Source organism: Cannabis sativa, chromosome 8 (genome assembly GCF_029168945.1).
Source record: "Cannabis sativa cultivar Pink pepper isolate KNU-18-1 chromosome 8, ASM2916894v1, whole genome shotgun sequence".
NCBI classification, from domain to species: Eukaryota; Viridiplantae; Streptophyta; class Magnoliopsida; order Rosales; family Cannabaceae; genus Cannabis; species Cannabis sativa.
The window spans coordinates 39,815,677-39,833,443 of record NC_083608.1 but is presented as its reverse complement, the minus strand read 5'-3'; the positions used below and the strand labels follow the sequence as shown (position 1 = coordinate 39,833,443).

The 17,767-nt window shown below is 33.7% G+C and overlaps 2 protein-coding genes across 2 annotated transcripts; one reads left to right on the top strand and one right to left on the bottom strand.

Annotated features, from left to right (window-relative positions):
• Positions 1-10,234: 10,234 nt before the first annotated feature.
• LOC115699351 (uncharacterized) lies at positions 10,235-13,241 on the bottom strand. The gene is made up of 2 exons (XM_030626706.2): positions 11,244-13,241; positions 10,235-10,658 (listed from the first exon to the last, which is right to left on the bottom strand). Exon 1 carries the CDS (start codon positions 13,006-13,008, stop codon positions 11,290-11,292), a length of 1,719 nt encoding a protein of 572 aa, XP_030482566.2. The 5' UTR covers positions 13,009-13,241; the 3' UTR covers positions 10,235-10,658; positions 11,244-11,289.
• A 3,147-nt stretch (positions 13,242-16,388) lies between these two features.
• Positions 16,389-17,452, top strand: LOC133030609 (uncharacterized). Its single transcript, XM_061103407.1, has 2 exons — positions 16,389-16,634; positions 16,721-17,452. Exons 1-2 carry the CDS (start codon positions 16,389-16,391, stop codon positions 17,450-17,452), a joined length of 978 nt encoding a protein of 325 aa, XP_060959390.1.
• The last annotated feature ends 315 nt before the right edge of the window (positions 17,453-17,767 follow it).

The following is a 17,767-nucleotide window of genomic DNA, read 5'->3' as shown; positions in this document are numbered from 1 at the left end:
ATTATATATCATATTTTTATATAATACTATGTTAAACTTTAATTTATACTAAAATATTATATATTTATGTGTCCATAAAAGTTAATACCACATATAGTTTTACATAAAAATATTGTATAAAATACAATTTAATATAATACAATACAATACAATACGACCTAATACAGCATTCCAAACGAGTCCTAAAAGGGTATTTCTAATATTTCACATCACAACCAAATTTTATAATTTCAAACATATCCCAATTATTTACCATAACTACATAATTAAATAATTTTAGACCCCGAATCCAATTCGAATCCAAAATACCAAATTGTAACTATACCACGCTAACTTATCAAAAATCACCGCCAATAAGACAAAATGAACATATTATATAATAATATAGTCCTTTAGCACAAAATAAAATAAAATTACGATATTATCCTTCTCGGGTCAAAATTACAAAAAAGGCCCCTAACTCATAAATAGGACCTTCAATGCAATAATTCTCAAATAATTTCATATAACTAATTATATAATAATATAATTACACAATTATAATTAATTCATTTTAATTAGGGTTGCTATTTTACTAATTCTAAAATATTACAATTATTCTCTTTTTAAAGAAATTTTGTCCCAAAATTTACCTGAATAACTCGAGATATCTCTTTCTCATATCAGACTCTAACTCTCATGTCGCCTCTTCGACCTTGTTGTTTCTTCATAACACTTTTATTAATGCCAGTGTTTTGTTCCTCAGAACATTCTCTCTTCTATCGAGTATCTGCACTGGTTGTTCTTCATATTACAGATCAGGCTAAAGTTCTAAAGTTTCGTAACTCAAAATATGAGATGAGTTCGACACATATTTCCGAAGTATTAAAACGTGAATACATTGTGTACAACTGTTAGCGTTGGAGGCATAGCCAACCTGTATGCCACTTGCCTTATCCTTTCTAGGATTTTAAAAGGTCAAATGAACATCGAGCTAAGCTTTCCTCGATTGACAAAGTGTTTTACTCCTTTCATGGGTGAAATACAGAGAAATACCGTATCTCTAACCTGAAAGTCAATATCCTGTCGCTTTGGATCAGTATAACTCTTCTGCCTACTCTGAGCAGTAAGCATTCGAGTTCTAATCTTATCAATTGCTTCGCTTATCTTCTGAATAGCTTTGGGACCCAAAAACTTTGTCTCACCTAACTCATCTCAGTGAGTATGTGATCTACACTTTCTGTCATAGAGCAGTTCATAAGGGGCCATCCCGATAGTTGACTGATAGCTGAAAGATACTTTACCCAAGATACTTCAAAATCCAATACACATGCCCGTAGCATGTCTTCTAATATCTTGATTGTTCTTTTATATTGTCCATAAGTTCGAGGATGGAAAGATGTGCTGAATTTCAACTGTTTGCCCATAGCTCGTTGCAGACTCTCCCAAAATCTCTATGTGAACTTTAAATTTCCATCATTCACTATAGACTTTGGAGAAACGTGAAGATGAACAATTTCTTTGACATATAACTCAACATACTGTTCAATAGAGAAATTTGTTTGTACAGGAAAAAAGTGAGCTGATTACCCACACACAATTGTACTGCCCCGTAGTCTTAGGTGTAAGGACTCAGTTTTTACCGAGTCAAAAAGTAAAATAAATAAATAAATAAATATATGTTTATATATAATAAATAAATAAATAAATTTATATATAATAAATAAATAAATATATGTTTATATATAATAAAAATAAATGTTGGGTGCTAAGTTGGCTCGAAGAGGAGCTTTGAAACTCAAAGATGGTGAGCAGTAACAGTCCTAGGCAACATGTCGCCCAAGCACTAGGCTACATGTCACTTACTTTAGAAAATGAGAGTTTCTCATTTTAGCGATCAAAATATGGTTTGAGGGTATCACTTCAGGCGACATGTCGCCTGGAGCCATTTTATGAGAAAACCAAATGGAGATGTTTTCAAGAGTTTGAAACTATCAAAATATTTATTTACATCAGTTAAATGAGTTTTGAAATGTTGGGTGCTGAGTTGGCTTAAAGAGGAGCTTTAAAACTCAAAGATGGTGAGCAGTAACAGTCCTAGGTGACATGGCACCAAAGCACTAGGCTACATTTTGCCTACTTTAGAAAATGAGAGTTTCTCGATGTTTTAGCGATCAACATATGGTTTGAGGGTATCACTCGATGCGACATGTAGCTTAGAGCCATTTTCTAAGAAAATATTGTAAAACGTTGGGAATTTTTTTTAACTTGAAAACGTTGGGAATTTACAGGGGACATTTCTATCATCAATCACCAACGTTCTTATCTTCATTTAATGTCATATTTTGGCTGGTAACATCCCATAACATCCATGGGATTAGGCATGGCAAAAAGATCCATTCATTCGGATCGGATCAGTGATCCGATCCGACGGATCATTACTGATCCGAAACATTCGGATAGTTATTGGATCTTGGATCAGATCTGACCCGCCCCGCTTAATTTTTTTACGGATCGGATCTGACCCGATCCGTTTTAAATATATATTTTTTTTAAAAAAAAAAAAGATTTTTACTTTTTAATATATTTTTTTAAGGTGTAAGGCCAGTAGAATACCACCATTAGACATATATGATCTGCCCATAGACCACACTATATATTATTATTTTAATTAATTACTCTCTCAATTTAATTCTTATATATATATGTGTACATATATATATAAAAATAAAAATATATATGCATACTGGCCATTCTATATTTTAATTATTTGATTATAATAATTATTATTATTTACAAAATTCCCTACCTTCTTCGAAAATCTTAAATATAAGGTTATAATAAGAAAGTAAAGTAACAAATATTATACACAATAGATCGATTTATGTATAGGCACTGTTAAATATATTAATTTGCACAATAATTTACACTTTTATATTATATCACTTTTATATATGTATGCAACAATAATTTAAATTTAATATAAACATATTATTAATTAATAAGAATAATATTTAATTTTTGTTTATCAAATAAAAATAATAATTAATTAAATATTATAATAATGTGTAATTAATACTATTATTTGACTCTTAAATATTTAATTATTTAAGCGACATTTGCTAATATTTTTATTTATTTTTTAATTTTTTAATCATAAAAATAAAAGTAATTTTTTGTTTTTAAAAAAATATGTGTTCTATAACCATTTTTATTTTTTTTTAATTTTAAAAATTGATAAGAAAAATATCACTATAAAAAATCTTATTTTTAATCACAACAAAATTTCTGACTAAAAGTTAAAAAATTGTAACTAATTATAAATCATCATTCTTATGTTGTGACTAAAATAGGTCCATCACTAAAAGTATTAGTTACAAAAATTACAATTTGTTGTGACTCAGTATAAAAAATCTTACTTTTATTATTAACATATTTATTTTTTTGTAGGAGCCGTATACAGTAAATCTTGAAGACTAGAAGAACAGCATATAAAAAGTTTATAGTTAATTTCATGTATTTTTTTACAGGAGATTTATTTCATGTAATCATCATACTACATTATTATTGATGATTATATTAGTGGAATTTCTAAAATTTGGTAAATTAATTTTTCAATAGTAATATTACATTTTTATGTGATAGGAATTTGATATATATATTTAATAGATTTTGACAAATAAAATAAAAATATATAAGAAAAAAAATAATGCATTATTAGTTCTTAAACAAATAAATTTTGGAAAAAAAAAATATAAATTTAGATATAAAATATATTTTTTTTATTTAAAAAAAAAAAAGTTGGGTCGGATCAGATCCGATCCGTATAAGGCGGGTCGGATCAGATCCGATCCGAGTATCTGATCCAGCGGGGCGGGACGGGGCAGATCCGTATATGATCTGGATCAGGTCGGATCAGAGTCGGATCAGATCCGACCCGCCCCATTGACATTCCTACATGGGATGTGTGATATCAACTGTAAATTTTAAATACTATATAAAGAGGTTTAATATGCTCATTTGTGAAGACAAGTTTTATATTAAAAAAATATTTTGTTAAAAAACTTTAAAGTTTGATAATTCTCAAAGTTAATTTTTAGAGAATTCACTTAGTGCTTAAAGATAAGAAAAATTAAATTTTTGGACAAATATAATAATATCTTATTCAAATTAGATAATTCTCTTATAATCTTCTTTCTTTCTTATATAATATAAATATATATATAAATTTGTAGGGACATGATTTTGTCCCGTGATTATACTTTTACGGAATGTATTACGTGATGTACGGCAGCTGTTAGATAAGATAGTTATTTGATCTGAGGGCTGAGATTGATCTAGGGGTAATTAGGATTAAAAAATAGTAACGTACCCTGACACTCATCTAATGTACCCTGAGATCCATCTAATGTACCACGGAATACATTCCGTAAAAGTACATCACTGAACAAAATCGTGTCCCTATATTTATAATATATATTTAATTAATATGTTATATTATATTTTAGTGTAATGCATTTTAATTTACTTCTATTATAATAAAATCTCTAACAATATATCATTCTTTTAAGATATACATATAATACAAGCACAAAAAGATTCCTATTTAATTTTTCTGCGATGGAATATTTTCAATGTCATGGAATTTATGGAGGTAAAATAAGACAACAGTAGTGTAGAAACTCACATTAATGTTTTGCACCTACGATGACAATTCCATTAAAACCGTCCCTTTTATTCCTTCCAAGTACACAATAAAAAAAAATGAACAAAAGAACAAAAGAGTACGATTAATTTTGGTTTTAAAGAGAGATGATGGATTGATGGTAAAATTGTTTTCTTCCAAGGCAAAAAGAAACAAACAAGAACTAAAGTGACATACTTTTTGGCGGGAAGAGAACTGTTGAAGGAAAGAAGCCATAACCGTAGCTTAGGAAAAATATGTGGTACATCTCTTGAAAGGTGTTTCGGCATTTAATTATAAATCATTATTCATATGTTATGATTAAAAGATTTGTAAATAAATCACAATACTTGTTGTGGTAAAAATTAAATTAGTGACAACTTTTATCTAAACACTATGTTTTTTTTTAGTGTAGAGTAATGGTATTTTACACTCAATTAATAGCTTAATAGCTTAAAGGTCTTTAGTTCGAACTCATGATTTCTCCCTTTCTCACATCCCTCCCTCACTACTAAACTAGCATTAGTGGCTTCTAAATACTATAGTTTAGTTACAAGTAACATTTTATTGTGACTAAAAGTCACATTTAGTCACAAAAAAAAATTATATTATAACTAAAAAGTTATCATTAAAAAATAGTAATTTTTTATAGTGGGAATCCTTGATTTTGGACATAGATTAAAGTTTTTAAATCTTTTTTTTTTTTTTTTCATTTCATTTCATAATGTTGAAAGTTGTAGTTATTTAGAGTTACTTGTAAATTTTAAAAAATTATGATGTACTAAAAATAAAGTTTAAGCAATCACTTACCACAAAAAATAATTTCCCATGGAACATAACTAAAGTTTTCTTGAATGCCAAAGAGATAGGTAACACTTTTTTATAGGAATGTAGTATTGTTCAGAATGTGAAGAGTGATGAAGAAAGTAACATAGGGTAAATGTGTGGGAAGATATATGGGATTTAATCTAAAACTAATAGGCAATAAGAGGATGAGTATCTCATATACTAGTAATGTGAAATTCTTTAACATTTCTTGAAGATGGTGAATATTTTTTCCTCACCAATCGCAATCGGCTTTTTTTGGAATACTATTCATGAATCACAAGCGACTCTTTTGACTCGGGTATTAGATTTAGATTGGATACTTGTTAAAGTAGAATAAGATATGTGTATGTTAAGATGCACAAGTATCCATCTCAAAACTATTTTTTCTAACATATTTAATTACACCAAATTAACATTTATTCGATTACAAAAATTTTATCATGGGATTATGGCTTGTAAGCTACTAGATGTAATATAAATGTTATAAAATTACTCACACATGAGAAATATATGACAAACACACATTGTTAACCCAAAAACTTTTCTTGGTGTCATGAACATTAATGTTTGACATGTGGCATGAAAGATGACGTCACGGGTTGAGTAGACCTGAGTCATAGTAGTTAACCTAGGAGGGGACCCTAGCCCTGTGCCCATGTTGACTCTGGGAGCTTCGCGATAGAAGTTTGCACTTTAATAACTTGAATCCAACTCACTATTTTTTAGTATTATGTACCATGAAGACATGGAGCAACATAATACAATGTCCGGGAGCTAAAATTACACGAACCTACAACTCGAAAGCCAACCTGGGAACCTAGGATTTCCACCTGGTGCCCACGTTAACATCCTCAACTAGAGTTTCAATTTCCCAGGACCGTCTTAGTGCAAAGTGGCCAAAACATGCATTGGGACATCGACTTAACATACCATGAACATATTTGAGGATTAGGAGCAAGTTAATTTTTGAACACTAGGGGCCCCAGCACCCAGCACCCAAGTTGACAATCTATCAATTTGGGCGCCTTCCAAGCATTCGATCAAAGATATAACTTTTGCATTGCATCTATCTTCATAAAAAATAAGGAAATAGGTCCTTCTGGAAGAAAAACAACAAATTCTAGGCACAAATAACAGGGTCCAGGTTGACAATTTATCAACCTGGGCGACAAAAATAGAGTTTTCCCAAAATAATTTCAAGCAACATCTCCGTCTTCAGAAAATATTGAGAATCAGCTGTTTTTAAGTACCAAACAGAACTTCTGAAGGGGCAAAAGATAGACCCAACGCCCAGGTTGACACCTAGGACTGGGCCTTTTTCCAATTCAAAACAGCAAAAAGTGCTCCAAGCATCTTCACCGTCATTAGAAATAACAAAAGATTCGAGTAAACTCAAGGAGAAAACCACAAACTCGAGTGCCTAGAAACAAGGCCCAGGGCCCATGTTGACCTGGTGCTCGGCCTAATGCCCAAGTTGACAATCAACTTGGGACGCTGCCTTCAATTGCTTGAATGCCAAATCAGATGCGACTATTGAATTTGGCATGGTCAAAAATAGGGGGAGAGACCCTGTCCTCAAGTTTAGAAGCCTTGGAAGCCTTGAAAGTATCAAAAACAAAATCCTGGGAGCTCGTTTAAAAGGCCTTAGCACCCAGGCCAACATTCTGGTTCGCTGGGTTTTGCTTATCCGAATCAGAGTCCTGTTTCAACCGTTCGTCAAGTTTTTCACAAGTACAATGATCCATGAAGCCAGATCAATCAAATTCACAACTTCAACTTTGGCTCATACGGAAGCAGGAAGTTTCGAGTCTTGCGTTTTTGCAAAACAGCAACATCTCTGAGAATGTGTGACTAGCTTCACCGAAACACATAAAAGGACTAAGGGGTGTCAAACTATCACTTGGGCATCTCAAAGTACTTCTCTTGGATGTTTCTACATCTTTACAGCGTCTAGGTTGACGTTAGATGCCAACCTAGCTAGCGCTGGAACCTAAACTGTCTTTAGTAAAACGGTCATAACTCACTCAATTTTCATTTGAATGATGCGATTCAACTTGCATTTTGAATCTATTTAAGCCCTCTATCAAGTCACGTCTCACACTAGTCAAAATTTTGAAGCTATCATCGCCAAAATTCACCTCCAAGGGAATTACAAAAATAAGCTCCGAGTAACTCGCAGCGGGACCCACTAGACATAAAAAAAACAACAATCATTACTAGAAGTTAATTTTCACCGTTGGATCATCATCAACGTTGGAAAACACTTTATTTATATTTTATAGGGGTTTTTATACGATTTTTTGTTGCGATTTAAGTTGCAACGCTAGTTGCAATAGGAGTTTTTATGTAGAATTCCGTAAAAATATATAAAAAAAAAAAACCTCTTTTGAAGTGTAAAAATAAAAAAGTCTCAATATATTTTAATATTATATATATGATATTTTATTTTTTTTAAAAGTAGTTTAATAATATATAAATAATATTATATTTATATTTTAATAATATAGTAGTAAATATATTAAAAGGTATATTATTTAAATAATATGGTGATAAAAAATAAAAATATTAATGTATAGTGTAATGTAAAATAAAGTAAAAAGAAAAGGTTGAATTTTGATGTTGTAATTTAATAAGAAAGTATAAACTTAGGCAGTAACTTATAGCTTATAGTAAGAGAGAGAGGTATGGAAGAGGGCACAGCTTTACAGCTAAAGAAAGAGAAGGGCAGAGTAGGCATATAAATATGGTATATTTATAATGTGATATCACGGGAAATAGTATTTGACATAGAAAAGTAGGCAGCTTTTTCATGTTACAGTATCTGATGCAGCGTAATTGGTAGGGTAGGATTACTCTTAACAACAATTGTGGGACTCCTTGGAGAAAGAAGGCAGCCATGTGAAATTGTGCCTTCTCATATCAAAATATTGAAGTGGACAGGACCACTCATCAAATCTATCTGTAATCTAATAAATGTATATTTATTTACATGTATCCCCATTCCCAAATCTTTACCCAACTTTTAAGTGGGAGGAACTTGTAAAAGAAGGTTCATTTTCTAATAAAATTATAAGTAAGTACCCCTTAAGAATTAATGAAGGAGATTAAAAGTTTTTATAAGAGATAACTAAGACAAATTTTAAAAGGTTAGTATTTTTTTATCGGAGAAATGCTAAAGGGCACCATTGGTGCCTAGCACCCTCCTACGTGCCAATATCGCTATTGGTGCAATTAAGTATCGGGTCTCATATAGTTTAATATAATAATTTTTATAGAGTATCGCTAGCCAATTGCAAGTCGACACATTTAGAAGGTGCTAGGCACCACTGGTGCCCAATAGCAATGCTCTTTTTATCGTTATTAATTTAATTAAGTATTTAATTTCATATAATATAATTTAAGTATCACTAGTACCAAATAACAATATTCTACAACTAAATAACTTTAATCTTCCTGGTATTTTTGTAGACTTCTTCAATGTAATGACCATTGGTCTTATTTTATTTTTTTATTTATATAAGACTAATTAGTAATTTTTTTCCTTAAACTTTGACATGTATTAAATTGTGCTCCCTAAACTTTTTTGGTCGTTAAAAATTCTTCCTGAACTATTGAGATTGTTAAATTTAAGTACTTTTGTCTAATTTCATTCAATTATACTGTTTCAGTGATTGTTTATATACTAAAACATGCTCCTCACACTTTGATATCTACTAAATTATGTCCCTCAAACTTTGATATGTACTAAATCATACCCCTTAAACTTTCATCTATGCTAGAATTTTTTTACTAAAATTAAACAAAATTCCTTAAATTTAACAATCTCAATAGTTCATGGAGAATTTTTAACGGCGCGTTTATATATTACAACCGTGTTTTACACGGGACTCGAACCCAGGACCTCCAAGACACACACACCCACCTATGGCCACTTGAGCTAGCATCAAGTAGTTAAAAAAAATAAAATAAAAATTGAAGGTTCAAAAATTAGAGGTAGAAAAGAACAAGAGTGGAGAAAGGCATGTGAAGTGTGTGAGGTCAGTGTTGGTTGGGACCCGCTGTCCTGAGGTTTATATAGTCTGCCACCTTGCCTACATCTCCGCCGAGCTTCTCTCTCATCTCTCTTGTCACTTTCCTTTTCACCACTTTTACAGAACCTCAAAAATCTCAATATACATACGGTCCCACCACATTTACTATATCTATATGCAAACTTACCAAACACTACTTACTCCAACCCATTCTTTCACTTTTATATATGACGATCAAATTTCGTTACTTACATATTTGTTCAAGCTTATTATTTGTTTTTGGGTTGTAAAGGAGAAGCAAAGCTATACTGAATTAGTATTGGTTATCATGCATATTGCATAGTACTGACTACTGAACAAGCATGAAGAAAGGGGTCCACTGTTACTCCAAGTCTCCTACCATTAACCAAATCTGATGAAAGGTCCAACTCACCATTTACACAAATAAAAGAGCATCATCATTACCATTTATTTCCATGACCTGTTTCACTCCTAAAACAGAGACCCACCCAATGAATGAATGAAAGAAAAAATGACCCTAAATCTTTGGACTGAAAATTTCACAAGTCATTGCCATCATCACCATCATTATATGGTTACCTCATTCTACAAACTCAACAAATTTCTTAAATTGCACACAATGACACAAGTGGATAACAAATAACAATTGCATCTGCTTTTGTTCTTTTTCTAACTAAAATAAGCCAGTGAATATTACAAATCAAATGGATTAAAATTGCAAATAAAATTACACTCATGGATATTTGGATGTACATTCACATTTCACATTCAACATACATAAATTGGTAATAAGCAAAATTACAATCATAATGACTCATACAACTTCATTGGGAATCCACTACAAAGATTATAATTAAAAAAATTATATATATATATATAAAAGCAAATCGAGGATACTCCCTAAAAAACCGCATCCATGCTTCTTCTTTTTTTTTCTATCGTATATTATATTAGATATATAATAATAAAATAAAGTAAAATAGATTATCATAGGTAGAAAAAATTAACAATAATAAAAAATAAAGGTTGGAGTATACGATGTGTGTGTCTGTTGCCTGTCCACTCAAGTACTTTTCACTTTCTTCCACAGTTAGAAAAATCCAAATGAACCCCTCCTGTTATATAAAACACAGAAATTAATATTAATTTAATTTCTTAAGATAAAGAATTAACAGATTTCTCAGTATGAAACCAAACATGATAATTAAGTCAAAGTCAACCCACCATCACCATGTAAAAGTGTTTTAAAATATAATTAGAAGAATACAAGTGTAATCCAATATTCTCACGGGTCAACAGTTTGATAAGCCCTAAACGTCAAATATTAAGGCTAGTTCTCCTAAATTAATTCAGCTTATCTTATTCAATTCAGGAATAAAGAAGTTTTAAAGCCAAAACAGTTCCCCAGTTTTTTTCTAAACCTCAATAAATACTCACAGGGTCCCACTATTGGTGGGTCCCACAGAATAATCAAAATATCCCAGTACACACGACACACCGAGACAAGAGGCATCATAAGGCCACCTCAACCGATTGCCCGTGTGAACCTTACAGGTGGCAATTAACAAAAGCCACTTGGCAAAATTCTATTGCTTGATATCAACCACGTAGGAAGTCAAAGTCAAAAAGCACTAGGTCAAACTATCTACAAAAATTACGATTCCCCTTTTACCCTTAATAACTAAAAAAAAAAAACTAACCATTCTTTTTTCGTTTGGCGGGGACGGTGTTAGTGCCTTGGCTGGGTTATTCCCTCCATGTCAGGCTAAAGATGGTCTTGAGCCTATTTCCGGCGAGTCTCTGCAAAGCCTTCTTAGCTCCGGCGACCTCCATTTCCGATAACCTTTGTAAGTGGGGGTGAGCTCCGGCGGCAATAAGTCTCTTCCGACAGCTTTGACTTCCACCAGCAACTATTGCGGCCACAACCATCACCGGGAAAGTCTTTGCCACCGCTTCATTTTTGGGATCTAACATTTGAACCAACCTCATCACGCTCTTCTCGTCTCTGACCAACTCTTTCCGGTTCGATCGGACGGTCAAGAGAGAAACAAGAGCTTGCGCAGCAGATTCCTGAAGACCCACTGGTTTTGGTGACTCCATGAGCTTAACTAGCGACCCCATGCAGCTACCGATGGCGCGCTTGTTCCCGTCGCTAATAGATAAAAGACCCACCAACGAGGCCGAGAGATGTTGCAAAACTGAGTTACCACGCTTGATGAACTCGCCAAGTTGGATAACGAAAATGGTTGATGATGATAGAATCCTAGACGTGTGATCTGAAGATGTTGATAGCGAGATTATCGCCCTTAGAACGTGTTCAAGTGTGTCGGAGCTTGAAATGTCTTGCATCAAATGCATCAATCTCTGCAAACCCCGTTCCTGAATTATCAAACTGCGAAAATACTCGCTGGAAGAGGCAAGCGCCGCTACGCAACTCGCCGCCTTTTCTTGGGCCCCGCCGATACCACAAACCAGTAATTGGAGCAACACTGGTACGGCTCCTTCCTCTCCCAGAGTCATCTTAATGTCTTCGACATTGGCAACGTTCCTAATGGCGCCCACCGAGTGGGTTTGAGTCACCGACGATCCGGATCGGCACGCTTCGATCAAAATGGCAACCCCACCATATGCCGGAACGGCCCAAGCGTTTTCAGGATCGGCGGTGAGGGATTCAACGGCAATGGCGGCCTTCTCTTTCAAGACCGTCGACCCAGTTTCCAAAAGCCTAAGCAATGGTCCCAAAGCCCCTTCTTCAAACACAATCTTCCTGGACTCATCGTTCGCCGAAGCAAGTGCTGAGACGGCGAAAGTAGCCTGTTCTCGAACCGCCGGTTGGTTGTGGAAATCAAGTAAATGAATCAAGTAACCAACGTTTCCCTCTTTGGCAACTACGGAGGCCGATTTTTCATCGTCGTTGAGGAGCTGAAGCAGAGATTCAAGAGCCTTCTTCTTGAACTCAATCCCACCGATTTGCAATCTCGTGAAAAGGTCTCTGATGAAAAAGCTCAAATCGTCTTTAGCCGAACCTGGTCCCGGGTGAGAGAGAACTATAGCGTTAGATTGGTGGAGGACACCAGATCTGAGAAGCAAATCAAGGTCGTGGAGCTGGTTGGAGAGAGCGGTAGAGGCCATATCGAGGTCACTCTGCATGAGTAGTTTGCCGCCGGCAAATGAGTTCGTACATTGGTCGGAAAGAGCTTTGAGGCGTTGGAGGGTGGAAAGTAGGTTAGGGAGGAGGGTGTGGAGAAGAGGGTTCTCAGCCCAGTGGGGAGAGTCGGAGATGGCGGAGATTGAAGAGTTTAAAGAGGTGAACTTGGAGTTGAGAACTTGCCACCGTCCGATGAAGGATCGGACGGTGAGGGAAGAGAGGAGGAGATGGGAAAGGGTTTCGTTGATAAGGGTAAGGAGGATTTGGAGTGCGGAGGTGGAGGTGGAAGACGGTGGCTTTTGGGCGGTGGGCTGCATCTGGGTCCTGGCTGGGGTGGAGACTAGGACCGGAGTGGGGTTGGGTGAAGCTGAGGCGTGGAATACATGAATGAGAGAGAGTTGCTTGGTTTGGTTGGTTGGGCGTAACAAAAATAAGAGAGGAGGGAAACGGTGAATGTGAGACTGCCACGAGACCGAAGTGGAGAAAAAGCTGAAGTTTATCGAGGGAAAGTGCGTGTGTGGCAGTGTGGGGAAGCAAGCCCAACTGATATTATTATTAGGGATTTTTCCAATAATATACTTAAAATAAAAACTAATTACACAATACCTTAATAAATCTTTACAATAATATTTTGCTTAGTCTTCAAAAAAATACCTTAATTTAAAATTAATATGCTTGAAATAAAGGTGTCGTTTGGTAACACTTTTGTTTTTTAATTTTATAATCACAAAATGAAAGTAAAATTTTTGTTTTTAAAAAATTTATTTTTGAAAAATAAAAATACGTTCTGTAACAACTTTTATTTTTCAATTTTAAAAACAGAAAACAAAAGTGTGTTCTGTAAAATTTATTTTTATTTTTATTTTTGATTTTATTTAAGTCGGGTCTAGGTCCGGGGTGGGATTCAGATTCAAGTTAAAAGTCGGGCTGTGGGAAGGGGATTTGGGTCCGAGTCTAGTCGTAATCCAAAAGATTGATTAAGAAAAAAAAAAACTGTTTAAAAAAATATTGAAAGTAATTTTTTTTGTTTTTAAAATTTTGATTTCTAATTATAAAATTGAAAAGTAAAAACAGTTTTATAGAACATGTTTTTGAAAAAAAAAATTCACTTTTCTACTTTTAAAAACAGAAAACTGATTAAAAAAGTGTTACCAAACGCCACCAAAATTAATCTCAAATTCTACTTTTTACTTTTAATTTACCTGCATTTTCAAAAGTAACTATTTGGTTACTTAGTTATGATATTAATAAGAAACTAATTAGTTAATTTTACATAAAAAAATTATTTTTATATCATATAATTTGAGATACAATTTGATTACCTCCAAATTTTTTTGTAAACATCTTAATAATCAATTAGTTATTTTAAGTTATATTATAGTATCTTATTATTTAAAATATATTTTGGTAATCTTAAAGTTTATTGAAGCTAATAAGTTGTTATGTAACATAATAAGTTACCACTTTTATATACCAATTATTTTGTATACCTTTTTGATACTTTGAAATCTATGTGTTTATTTTTAAATCATATTAAATTATTCAGTTATTTTGAACTTTTACGTTATTTTTTTATTTTTCTTTTGTAATAATATTTATGTTACCTTCAAATTTATTTAATAAACTACTAAATTATAATAATAATAAAAAAGAATCACATAATTTATTAGTAAAATTACTAAACATTTAAATTATTAAATACTTATTTTAAAATTAGTATATTTTTAATTACCTTTTTTAAGTTTATTGTAGAAACTAGTTAATTTTCATATATATATATATATATATATAAATATATAATATAAGAAGTAAGCATAAATATGAAATAGTTTTATTTAGTATATATATTTTTGAATATTGCTTAATTGTTGGTAAACTAAAAATAAAAAAAAACTTTTGAAAAAAAAACTGAAAGAAACTAAAATTTTACCTTTGATTTTGGCTAGCAAAAAAACATATGTTTTTTACATATCAAAATGAATATTTTAAAGAGTAGATCACAATGTGCAATGTTTGAGATCAAATAATTATTAGTGTACCCAAAAAAAAATATTTGTAAATATATATAAAAAAAAAAAAAAGAGAGAGAAGAAAGAGAAAATATTTTAAATCTAAATATTTATTAATATATGTACAATAAAAAAAAATAAATGTACAAGACAAGATAATTGATATAAACATTAAGATATATTGTACAAAAAGAAATTAAAAATGTACATCACAAAGATAACCAAGAATGTATGAACTAAAAACAAAACTAATATTAAAAAACAAATATAGTCTTGTCTTTTGACATGTTTTGTTTTGTCTGAGGTTGTCCTCTGTTCTTGTCTTATTGAGTGTTTGTTTGAGTTGGGTGATTATGGCGTCTTCTAGTGGTACTAATAACATGTCTGTTCCGATTCTGGCGGAAGAGGAGGAAGATGAGGCGTTGGCATACGGTGTTGATCAGACTGTGGAGTTTGCCATAGACGATCGGTGGTGTTTAGTGGGTCGATTTTTGACTGAACGCAATATAGATTTTGATGCAATGCGCCATCTCATGGCTTCGTTATGGCAACCGGGAAAAGGTATGTACGTTAAAGAGCTTGATTCAAACCGGTTTTTGTTTCAATTTTATCATGATGTTGATATTGAAAGAGTTATTGAAAAGAGTCCTTGGACATTCAATAATTTCCTTCTGGTTTTCCGACGATTAAAGAAAGGTGAAGATCCTAAGCTCATTCCCCTTTCCCATGTCGATATGTGGGTTCAGCTCCATGACATACAATCGGGCTTCAAAACTGCTCATGTATGCAAGGATTTGGGGAATTTTATCGGTAGCTTTGTCGAGGCAGATAAGAAGAACTTTCTGGGTTTATGGAGAGATTACCTACGGGTCCGGGTTACCTTGGATGTTTCCAAACCTCTCAAACGACGCAAGAAAATACGCACAGTAGATGGAAAGGAGTTCTGGGTTAATTTTAAATATGAACATGTGCCTACTTTTTGCTTCATATGCGGAATCATGGGACACTCCGAAAGTTTCTGCCCCCGCCTGTTTGATACTCCGAAGGACAGTATAGTGAAACCGTATGGCATATGGATGAAGGCGATAACAAGGAGGAAGAATGTTACTATGGGTTCGAAGTGGTTGCGATCTTTTCAAGACTTTTCCGATGAGAAGTTGGGCGGTGATGGAAGTGTCGGAGTGACGAAGGTGTATGGGAGTGTTAATCACGGCCCTATGATCATGGAGGGGATCGTGGGTCAATCTTCTAATGGCCATAATCGTGGAATAGATATGGGGTGTAATGATAATGAGGCAATTGGGGGATTGGATATTGATAGTCAAAGTGATGAGTTGGCCCATGATGTATTAGTTATTGCTAATTCTAAAAGGAAAAGAATTGATATTGAGTTGAATGGTCTTGGTGGTCCACGTGTTGGCCAATTGGGCTTAACTAATAATTCTTTTACCACTCCAGAATTCGGCCCAAGTGGGGAATTAGTTGGTGTTGTGAATGAAGTTGTTAACAAAGACACTAGTAATGCTAATGGTGTTAATGGGCCAAAAAACTTGAACAAGGTGGGTGCTGGTTTCCAAGCCCACCAAGGATTATGAGTTTTATAAGTTGGAATTGCCATGGGCTTGGGAACCCATGGGCCTTGCAATTCTTAAAGGATATTGTTATCCAAAACACCCAGTTTTGTCTTTATGTGTGAAACTATTAGCAAAAAAGATAAGTTAGAAAGAGTGAGATTGTTGCTGGGCTTTGATGGTGTGATTGTTGTTGAACCTCAAGGTAAAAGTGGGGGATTGGCTTTTCTGTGGAAAAATGAAGACGAAGCTCTTCTCTTGGGGCTTTCTCAGTCCCATATCGATATGGAAATCACCATGGAAGGAAAGGAAAATGGCGTTTTAGCGGTATTTATGGTGAACCAAACTGTGGCCATCGTAGACGTACTTGGGATCAAATGAGAAGCTTGGCTTTGGATTCGGTTTTGCCGTGGTGCATTATGGGTGACATGAATAATGTTCTTTCTCAGGAAGACAAGAGAGGTGGCAATAATTATCCGGATTGGTTACTACGGGGATTTCAACAAGCAGTTAATGATTGTGAACTTCAGGATCTCGAGCTCATTGGGCATCCTTTTACTTGGGAGAAAGGGCGTGGTACTGATCAATGGATTGAGGTTAGATTGGATCGTGCTCTTTGTACTAAAAATTGGTTAGAACTTTTTCCTCTTGATAAACTGTATAATTTAGAGCTTTCCACTTCCGATCATTGTCCCATTTTTCTTGATCTAGTGGATAACATTCCTCTTGTTATGAAAAAGAAATTTTGCTTTGAGAATTGTTGGCTAAGGGAACCTCTTTGTCATCAAGTAATTAAAGAGTGCTGGAATTTTAGATCTGAGTTTGATATTCAAGAAAAGATCAAATACTGTGGTGAGTTCTTGATTGTCTGGGGTGAAGCTTATTCGGGTGACTTTAAGAAAAGACTGAAGGAATGCAAAGCTGAAATTAACCTCTGGAAACATGGTAGAGATTCTATTGCTATTAACAACTTTCGGATAGCCAAAAGTAAGTTTAAAGAAATCCTCACTCAACGTGAAGTCTTTTGGAGGCAAAGATCGAAACAGTTATGGCTCCAGGCTGGAGATAACAATAGTAAGTTTTTCCATGCGTCTGCTTCAGCTAGAAGACGGAGTAATTCAATTACTAAGCTTCAGGATTCCAATGGTGTTTGGACGAGTTGGGAGGATGGGTTGGATTGAATTATGGTTGAGTACTTCAAGGATTTGTTTACTACCTCAGGCACTGCTTCGACTGATGTTATCAGCTGTATACAACCTAGTATTACAGCTATTCAAAATATTGAGTTGCTTCGGCCAGTTTCAGAGGAGGAAGTGAAGTCTGCTCTCTTCCAAATGCATCCAGACAAATCTCCTGGTCCTGATGGGATGACTCCAGGTTTCTTTCAGAAGTGCTGGAATGTTGTTAAGAATGATATTGTTCGACTAGTGCAAGATTTTTTCCTTACGGTTTCTCTCCCAACGGGTCTCAATCATACTAATATTGTTCTCATCCCA